This window comes from Gymnoscopelus microlampas (genome assembly GCF_963454915.1).
Source record: "Gymnoscopelus microlampas genome assembly, chromosome: 4".
In the NCBI taxonomy this organism is placed as follows: domain Eukaryota; kingdom Metazoa; phylum Chordata; class Actinopteri; order Myctophiformes; family Myctophidae; genus Gymnoscopelus; species Gymnoscopelus microlampas.
The window spans coordinates 57,485,839-57,496,826 of NC_139941.1; the positions used below are offsets into that span (position 1 = coordinate 57,485,839).

At 42.1% G+C, this 10,988-nt stretch overlaps 1 protein-coding gene across 1 annotated transcript in view; it reads left to right on the forward strand.

Annotated features, from left to right (window-relative positions):
- Positions 1 to 10,988, forward strand: part of LOC311044514 (mediator of RNA polymerase II transcription subunit 27-like) — a 55,740-nt gene that overhangs the window by 5,629 nt on the left and 39,123 nt on the right. Inside the window, exon 3 of the mRNA XM_084056155.1 lies at positions 2,881 to 3,011. Coding sequence (XP_083912281.1) covers positions 2,881 to 3,011 — 131 coding nt within the window. The remainder of the gene's footprint in view (positions 1 to 2,880; positions 3,012 to 10,988) is intronic.

The window sequence follows — 10,988 nt, forward strand, 5'->3', positions numbered from 1 at the left end:
CAATCAGAGTGCTCCAAACCCAGGCGCTGGAATCCAGCGCCTCGGTTTGGCTCCGCCCTTCAAGACCATCGATTGGGCTCGTTCTTTCAGTCTAGGACTTCTGTACTCTATGTTAAAAAAAACAGGGCAAGGAGAGGTGGCCTCCTGGAATAAAACTAGGGGGAAACATGATGCAGGGAAAAAAATATGTGTTTTTAGCCTATATTTAAAAATGCCCAAAGAGTGGGCATCTCTAACAGCTGTAGGGAGAGCATTCCAGAGATAGGGGGCAGCATGTGTGAATGCTCTGCCCCCAACTGTTATATTATTATGTGTTGTGACTGTGACGAGACCAGCATCCTGGGAGCGTAGTGGACGTCCAGGGATATAAGGGTTAATTAGACTGGACATGTAGGATGGGGCAAGTCTATTTAAGGTTTTATAGGTCAGGAGTAGTACATTGAAGTGGGCTCTGGCCTGTATCTGCAGCCAGTGTAGTGCTATGAGTGCTGGTGTGATGTGATCGTATTTCCTTGTTCTGGTTAGTATTCTATAGAGTACAGAAGTCCTGACATCACTCGTTCATCCCCTGGGTTGCGGAAGTCATGGGGCGCGACCCAGGAAGAATGCGTAAATTACGTCAGACTTCAGTGCTCTATAGCTGTTGCATTGTGGATTAGTCTAAGGCCATTTGTTGCTGTTGATGGTAAACCGGAGAAGAGGGCATTACACTAATCTATTCTTGAAGTGATGAAAGCGTGGACCAGGGTTTCGGCATCGGGAAGAGAGAGTATTGGACACATTGTGTCTATGTTGTGCAGATGGAAGAAGGCAGATGTTGGGATGCTTTTAATACGGTGTGTGAAGGATAGGGATGGGTCAAAAACTACTCCTAAACTTCTGACTGTTGGTTTGTGGGTTATTGAACAGCCATCAAGGTTTAGAGCAGTGGTTTTCAACCTTTTTCATGCCAAGGACCCCTAAATTTGGCCGCGGACCACCATCTGAAAATGTTTTGTTGCCAGGGACCCCCAGAAGCAAAGATTTGAGTTAAAAATGTTTGCTTAAAAAAATATATATATATATATATATTCAAACACATGCACAAATTTACAAGATTATTTTTTTAAATAGCCAAAGCTAAGTGGTTAAAATGATTGTACCACTATGTTAACTAATTTAGCCGGGGACCCTCTCAAGGACCACTGGTGGTCCTCGGACCACTGGTTGAGAACCACTAGTTTAGAGTTGTGTTATTGAACAGATGGGTGTGTTTATCTGGGCCGACTAGCAGCTTCTCTGACTTACCAGAGTTCAGGAACTTATATTCACATGACATGTAGAGATGGACACATACCATTTTGTTCCTTCTTGACACCGATTCCGATAACTTGCGTATTGATCCATAGCGAGTACCGACCCGATACCAGTGTGTGATTTAAACATAATCTAGGACAGTGGCTCTCAAAGTGGTGGGTCCAGGGACCCTCAGGGTTCCTTGAGCTGGGTTCCAAATGGACCCTTACAGGGTCTGTAACGGGTCCATTTGGTCCCATTTGTACACTCTCAGAGTTATGGGGGTCCCTGAAATTTTGAGAAAGTTTGAGAACCATTGATCAAGGAACTGTTATATTTTAACGTACATGTTACTGTACATGCAGTGGTTGTTTTAGTCCACAGCACAAACCCCATGTGTTGGTCACAGAAAATAACAGATCTACAAGCTCTGTAGATGTATTTTTGGTACAGAACAGCAGGGTTCAAAGGTTAAGCATTAGTTGAGTTGAACTGATGTCAACGTCTTCAAACTGGTTTACCAGACACATGTCATACCAAATATGACCACTTGGTGTCACACTTGACTCAGGAATGTAATGAGAGGCATGAATAGGAACCAACAGAGAACCTATTTCTGTCAGTGTGGCTCTGAGTGCCAGAGCCACAATTCATTGTAAAAAAAAAAGTGCTTGTAGATCCGCTATTTTTGAATAGCCAAAGTTTAAAATATGGTTAAAGTGGTTGAAATGAGTGTGACACTGTATTAACACATTTAGCTGGGGACCCCCTGGTACCCCCCCAAGGACCTCTGGGGGCCCCCGGACCCCAAGTTGAGAACCAATGTGTTAGGCAGTATCTTATCGGCAGCTTTTCCGATACTGGTATCCAGGGCAGGAGAGATTGACACTAATATAACAAAATATTGGTCATTTGCCAATACATTATTTAGTGAAATAAATGGGTTATATTTCACAGATAGACTATTCTTATACTATATCAAAATAAATAACCTTCAAGTTAAATTCATTATTTCCGTGGACTTAAACATCTTTTTAGACTTAAATATCTTGGCCTTCCTGCCCTGGCATTTGGCCTTTGTGCCCTCAAAAACATTACAACACCAAAGGCCAAGTGGCCTTGCCCCTAAAATGACCAAATTCCAGGCTTGCTGGTATCGTTATCGTAAACGACTCTAATCTCATGAGCAACGTTTCTCCAACAAAGAACAACAGATGGAGCATATGGGCTGTGTCAACATCCTGACATTTTACATGACCATTACCTGTCACACAAATGCGATGAATGATGTAATTGGGTTTTTGTCGTTGAAAATAAGTATGTATAAAGATTACATCTATGTTTGGCTTTTAGGCTTTGAAGTCGCACAGGTGCAGATATGACAAATAACATAAATGTACAAAGAAAGGACTTTATGCTTAAAAAAAACATGAATAGTGGAAATTTGCCATGCGTTGTGAGCTTGTAGATCTGCTAGTTCTACTATTTTTCTGAAAATATTTCAACATGGAAACGATGATGACGATTATGCAAAAATAATGTAATAATTGTGACGTCTCCTAATCAAGCACAGAGGTCAAAGTTTATATTTTAATACATTTCAAGCTCCAGTACCACGCTGGCCTCGCCTCCAGTTTGTTGAACCAGCAGTCACTCAAACGATCGGCCAATCAGATGGGAGCGTCGGCCAAGAGACGTCCCAAAGTCCAGCCCAGTACTCTGGTTCTGCCTCCTCAGTAAGTACAGTACTACTTTATGGATTGATTGAAAGTACAGAGGTACAGTTATACCATGACGCTAAAATGGTCATCCACACAAGTATGTATATAAATACCGCCGATCAAACAATACCATTTGAAACACAAGTGACAGATTTTGGCTGAATTAACAATACTTGCTTTTGTGACGCGAGCCTCTCTCTCTCGCAGTGGTGTAAAGTAACCAAGTACATTTACTCAAGTACTGCACTTAAGTACAACATGAGATAAACAGTATAGAGACTATTATGTGCCGTAAAGGATCGGTATTGATCGGAATCGGATCTATTTTGGTGCTGCCTGATCGCGATCGGATCGCAAAGATCTTGATCACAGCACCTCTAATTGGCACTCTGGGTGGCAAACCTGGAGCCGGAAGTTCAATCAGTGTTGCCAGATGTTGCGAGAGAACCGAGCATGCTATGTCTATGGGTGAGGGGGGAGTAGGTTCAGTGAGTGGCTGTAGTGTCTCTGGGGAACATCTAAGGGGTGATGCTATGTCTATGGGTGAGGGGGAGTAGGTTCAGTGAGTGGCTGTAGCCTCTCTGGGGAACATCTAAGGGGTGATGCGGGTCGACAGCTTCTGGTTGCTTTACCTGCCCCTTGGTTTCAGCTAGGCCTCTGCGGTGGCCTTCAGTGTTTCAATTCATCACTTTGATTTAATGACTAAGAATCGTGTGTGTGTGTGTGTGTGTGTGTGTGTGTGTGTGTGTGTGTGTGTGTGTGTGTGTGTAGGTATGTGGATGACGTCATCTCTCGTATTGGAAGGATGTTTCCTGACATGACCATCGAACTGTTCAGACCCAACGGAACATCGGCTGTATTGCTGGTACATACACACATACGCACACACACACACACACACACACACACACACACACACACACACACACACACACACACACACACACACACACACTGATGTTTAAAACTGCTCCTTTTCAGATTTCTCTTTTTTTTTAAATACAATTCGCTTTTGAGATTTTCCAGTTGGTCCTAATGTGTGATTTGGGAACCCACTGGAGCGGTTGGCAAACCCCGCCCCCGGAGAGCCGCTGGAATCCAGAATGTATATCTATCTAATAATTGCTTCTCTGCTGGCTGGCTATACCCAAATACTTTATACATTGTGCCCAATACATCCACCACTTCAGTTTCTACGTGTTGCTGGTCCAAATATTCTCCTCTTGATCCACACTTAGTTCCAGTTTTGAGCCACGATTGCATCATTTTAACTCTATTTATTAGTATCTTGCCACCTTTTAGCTTGTTATACCAAAATACCAAAACGCTCGCCCCAAAACACAGTCGCCCCAAATCCGGCGGTATTCACCTGGTATTCCTAAACGTTACCTCAGTAAAACTATGCCTAACCTAACCTTATTCCTAAACTTAATCTCAGTAAAACTATGCCTAACCTAACCTTATTCCTAAACTTAATCTCAGTAAAACTATGCCTAACCTAACCTTATTCCTAAACTTAATCTCAGTAAAACTATGCCTAACCTAACCTTATTCCTAAACTTTATCTCAGTAAAACTATGCCTAACCTAACCTTATTCCTAAATGTAATCTCAGTAAAACTATACTATAAAAAATGGGGGCGAGCATGTTTAGGGGCGAGTCTGCCAGTTACCACCACGGCCACATCACTGACACAAAGCCAACATAAACACGCCACTGACAACATATTAATAAACAGGAAAGCAAAACTTGTTTATAAGTTATAAATAATCCATAGAAGTATTTTGATAGTAGCCTATTATAGGTTTTTATATTATTTTATGTCTCAGTTCTCACTTTTTGGGGCTATAAGTGAGGTTTGGACACTGACCAATCCTGCACCGTGATTGGCCAATAGTCTACAACGCTAACCCTGCCACAGTCAATGCAAATCTATACTTTTGCAAAGTCAGCCAATCACATTACAGCTAGTGGTGATGACACTAGCTGTAATGTGATTGGCTATAGTCTATAGTGGTAAAATATATACCTTATAACTAAAAGGTTACAATGTTGAGCACATCTAGCATAAAACTGAATCATATGTGTTACTGTGAGTTTGTGGGGGGAATTGTATGGGTTTCATTTAACAGTAACAGTGTACTTTCAAACATGTAAAGCATTTATTTTCTTTAATGAAGAAAATACACAAATACTCATCCACGTGACGTTGTCAGAGAGAGGGGGGGGTGGTGGGATGGTCGGAGGAGAAGAAAACCATGCCTACTTAGGAGACTATTTGTAGGATGTGTGTACTACTTCACCTCTAGTGGCTCCAATGGAGAATGTGTATCTTCCTATATTAACAATCTTTGGTAAGGTGTTGTAAAGTGTTGTAAAATGATGTAAACCTGTTTCTCTGCCAGGTGACTCTGGGTAAGGTGCTGTAAAGTGTTGTAAAGTGTTGTAAAATGATGTAAAACTGTTTCTCTACCAGGTGACTCTGGGTAAGGTGCTGTAAAGTGTTGTAAAGTGTTGTAAAATGATGTAAACCTGTTTCTCTACCAGGTGACTCTGGGTAAGGTGCTGTAAAGTGTTGTAAAGTGTTGTAAAATGATGTAAACCTGTTTCTCTACCAGGTGACTCTGGGTAAGGTGCTGAAGGCCATCGTTGTGATGAGGTCGTTGTTCATCGACAGAACCATCGTCAGAGGATACAATGAGAACGTTTACTCTGATGACGGAAAGGTACCTGTCTGTCTGTCTGTCTGTCTGCCTGCCTGTCTGTCTGTCTGTCTGTCTGTCTGTCTGTCTGTCTGTCTGCCTGTCTGTCTGTCTGTCTGTCTGTCTGTCTGCCTGCCTGCCTGCCTGCCTGCCTGTCTGTCTGTCTGTCTGTCTGTCTGTCTGCCTGCCTGCCTGCCTGCCTGTCTGTCTGTCTGTCTGTCTGTCTGTCTGTCTGCCTGCCTGCCTGCCTGTCTGTCTGTCTGTCTGTCTGTCTGTCTGTCTGTCTGTCTTGTTTATTTGATCATGTGTCTCACCTGTTTAAGACAGTAGGAAGCTGATATATTGTACTTTTACCTTAGCTCTAGGTATACTCTTAGTTGCTTGTTTTAGAGGAGAATGCACTTCTGGTGATTAGTAGTGTTGTTGCCTACCTATGTTGAATGCACTTATTGTAATGTGTATGTAATGTCTCTTCTCAGCTTGACATCTGGTCCAAATCTCAACATCTGGTGTTCCAGAAGGTACACACACACACACACACACACACACACACACACACACACACACACACACACACACACAATGAAAATCAGATCTACAAGAAGAAGAATATAAATGTTTTTGAGGTGAATGGTTCAGAATATGATGTTTGTGTTGTTGCTAGGTTACGGACCACGCTACCACAGCTCTCCTCCACTACCAGCTGCCCCAGATGCCTGATGTGGTGGTCCGCTCCTTCATGGTGGGTTATCAATACTGTTATCAATACTACTGATGTGGTGGTCCGCTCCTTCATGGTGGGTTATCAATACTGTTATCAATACTACTGATGTGGTGGTCCGCTCCTTCATGGTGGGTTATCAATACTGTTATCAATACTACTGATGTGGTGGTCCGCTCCTTCATGGTGGGTTATCAATACTGTTATCAATACTACTGATGTGGTGGTCCGCTCCTTCATGGTGGGTTATCAATACTGTTATCAATACTACTGATGTGGTGGTCCGCTCCTTCATGGTGGGTTATCAATACTGTTATCAATACTACTGATCAGTTATCAATACTACTGATCAGTTATCAATACTACTGATCAGTTATCAATATACTACTGATCAGTTATCAATACTACTTAGGGGTGTCACGATACGCCTAATCCACGATTCGATTCGACTTTCGATTTTAAGGTCACGATTCGATTCGATACAATATATATTTTTAAAACGTCCTTTTTTTCAGCTTTGAGGGCTATATGATTATTAATTTAGGCTATTGTCTTTATTTGTAAAGAAAAACACGTTTCTCAATAAGTCCCTTTTATTTGAATAATATCAAATGAGAATGAGAATAACAAAAAGGGTTTTATGCCCTTACAACAACAACATTATTGTGAAGCTCTATAACTAAATAAAATCTAAATAAATACAAAGTTGAACATGTAAGAAAAAAGGATCCAAAGACAACTGTTATTTGGCTACATGTTCTTAAACTTCTTAAAGTATGTTCACATTGTTTGAACAGGTAAGAGCTTTAACAAACAAGACATGTGAATAATAAGCTAAGCCATACTATTCACTTTTTATTTTCAAATTCTTCTTCAAGAAGATGAGCATGTTCACATGTTCTGGAGTGAGGGCATTCCTTTGAGCTGTCACAATGTCTCCTGCTGTTGAGAACACTCTCTCACTTGCAACACATGTTGCTTGAACAGCAAGATAATGTTTGGAGAGCTTTGCTAAATGTGGATAAGACTGCTCATTGTCTTTCCACCATTTCAGAGGATTTGACTCTAGAGGGGTGACTTTGGCCATCTTGTAAAGCTGAATCTCCTCTTCCACAACTTCAGGCCATGGTTTGGGGGCTCCTGCTACTGATGTGGTGGGGGCTGTGCTAAAGAAATTGCCAAACAGTTCACTGAGTGCTGTTTTCTTTGCTGGGGGGGGGCTCCAGATGCAGTCTCTAAACCTTCTGCAGGGTTCTGGCTGGGCTCTTCTCCAGAGGCCTGGGTCAAAGGTCACACAAAACGGATAAAATAAATGAGAGGTCTATGCTTCCCTCCTGAGGCCATTTGTGGTGACATGTTTGGTGTGCTTACTGTGCTATCATGAAATATTAAAATGTTCTTTAAACTAATTACATCTTAGAAGAATTATATCACTTTTAATATTTAACATGACTTTTTTATATTAGGAAAATCTTAAGATTTCTTTGTTAAATGAATTGACCACATACCTGTGTTGGATATATACAGTATATATGTATATACATATATATATACATACATATATACATATACATACCTGTGTTGGATGCTGTTGCAAGATTTTCTCAGCCAGAGTTTTGAAGATCTCACTCAGAGAGAAGTCATCCAGGTGGGGGAGAGACTTGAACCTAGGATCTAGTGCAGTGCTCTGAAGTTTTGGGTCTGAATACCTCTCCTTAAAGTTACCTGCTATAGCAGATTTAATATCCCTCACAGTTGGTGAATCTGTGTCACTGGGTCTCATAGATGTCAGGATTGAGTGTTGGAGGGGAAGGACCATAGATACAGTGGGTTGCTGTTCAGAACTTAGCAAAGTAGTGACTGTTTTCAAGGGCTTCAGTACCTCGACCACCACCTCCATGACTTTAATCTCTGCATCAGTGAGGGTGATGAGGTCCTTCACGTTCTGTTTCACACTGTCCTCTGTGAGAGCAGCATAAACTGCCACTTGCTGCTCTAAGTAGCGTTCTATCATTTCATAGCTGGAGTTCCACCGTGTCACAACATCTTGAATTAGCTTGTGATGGGTTTCATTTTCCTTACAAAGTCCTAGCAACTTTTGTTTGCTATTTAAGACAGCTGCTGCAGTTGTACTGCGGTGGAAAAAAGCAACTATCCTCCTGACTTTGCCCAGAATACGGGACATCTGGTTAACTCCTAACCCCTTCTGTGTTGCCAGATTCACTGTGTGTGCAAAACAACCTACATGTGGCAACATTCCAGCCTCTTTTGTGGCATTTACTATGTTTTTGGCATTATCTGTTGTCACAGGGATCTTTGCATTGGGTCTGTCTAATTTCCATTCCACTGCTGCTTTCTTCAGGAAATCAGAGGGGCGGCCATAGCTGAGTGGTTAGTGAGCCCGCCTAGGGAGCCAGAGGCCCTGGTTGCCCCAGGTTCGATTCCAGGCCAGGCCAGCACATGTGTCGATGAAATGAAATTTGTCCCTGAGCAAGACTCTTAACCCCTAATTGCTCACAGGTTCTCATTGGAAACAAGGCCGCAAGGACTTTCATGAACGACCTGTTAAAAGGAATTATCCTTATCCTTTAGACAAATGTTCACTTGTGTGGGCATCATAAATTGGGAGCGTTTGAAGTACTGGGCTTTCGATCTCCCAATTCTCATTAATGTAGTGAGCTGTTATGGTGATGTAACTCTCTGTTGATCTGGAGGTCCACCCATCTGTTGTTAAGGCAATTAATTCTGCATGGCTCAGCCCTTCTATCATTTGTGCCTTCACCTTCTCATACAAGGCAGGCAACACTTTTGTGCTCATAAGCGATCTGCTTGGCATTTCGTAATGTGGTTCTAGGACACTGATCAAATGATTGAACCCAGTGTTCTCCACCACTGAAAGGGGTCGCATGTCTAATGCTATTAACACATTGGGTGCCAAAACCGTATATATACTTCTTTTCAAAAACTGACGTCGAGTACCAACACCGTATATATATGTTTTTTGAAAAAAAAAAAAAAAAAGTTTAATTTTTTTTCCCCCTTCACAGCACCAGGAGATATGATTTTTCGAAGATTTAGACTTTAATCCACTTCCTGGTTAACTTATGACTTCAAAAGCCTGTATCTCTGCTCCTGTGTACTTTTTTGTTTTACAATGTATTTTTGACTATTTTCAACTGGCTGCAACTATGGAACGGATTACCGAATGTTTTTATTTTTTTCCCCCCGATTGTACGAGACCTCTATGTGTGTAATGAGGGGATCACCGTGAGGACGGTGATCACTGAAAATATTTTGTGATCCAGGCACTCAACGTACACTTTTTTAATAAAACTCTGGCACCCCAAGTGTTAACATCCCAACTGCGCTCGTTATTTGTTGAGTGCAGGTCGAAAGATGTGGGAGTTTGGCTCTATAAGAGCCTGGAATTGTTGGCTGTGTCATCCTTTTACCGGCCAGATCAATGTCTTTGTGATGCCTGCGAATATGCATCCCAATATATAACGTGTTGCCTGAGCTGGGATACGGTACACGTGTGGAGCATAATCTACAAACGGTAGCCGTTTTGTTAACAACGCGTCGGGTGCCCTCATAATTCACTGGGAAGCCAAAATATTGCCAGACTTTTGACTTAAAGGAAGCGGGAGGGTTTTTTAATTCTTCCGTTTGTGTATCATCATTACCATCGCTGGCTTCAGCAGTGGCCATGGTGAAATGTAAAGTAGTAGTACAGACGCAACGCTACAGCGGTCTCTCTCTCTGTCTCTCCTCCAAACTCCTCTGCGGTGTGCAGTGCACTGTGTGTGGGTTTGTCGTGTCGTCTTTTTTTTCCTCCCCCGTCGTAAGCACGCATGCGCGATGCACGGAAAAACACAACAGCAGCTCCAGCATGGCTTCACCCGGACGTGCAATCGGATGTGCGCATGCGCGGGAGTATTTTTTTTTTTGAATCGCGATACAGCTTTTGATTTTGATACACTGTATCGTACGTCATTTTCGGTTCGATTTCGATACGTATCGAGTATCGTGACACCTCTAATACTACTGATCAGTTATCATTCATTCTGATGTGGTGGTCCGCTCCTTCATGATGGGTTATCAATACTGTTATCAATACAGTTATCAATAGTGTTATGAATAGTGCTGATGTGATGATGATGACAGTGTGAGGTGTTGTGAACATGTAGAGAACTTTAACCCATATGTAATATTGTGTATATGTTGTGTGTATGTTGTGTATATGTTGTGTGTATATGTTGTGTGTATATGTTGTGTATATGTTGTGTGTATATGTTGTGTATATGTTGTGTGTTAGACGTGGCTGAGGTCGTACATCAAGTTGTTCCAGGGCTCCTGTCAGCGCTGTGGGCGTTTCCTTCAGGATGGACTTCCTCCAACATGGAGAGACTTTAGGACCCTGGAGGCTTTCCATGAGACCTGCCGCATGTAGACTGACTGTTTCTTCACTGACTGTTTCTTTACTGTTTCTTTACTGACTGTTTATCTACTGACTGGATGACTCACTACAGACAGACAGACAGACAGACAGACAGAGGACAGACAGACAGA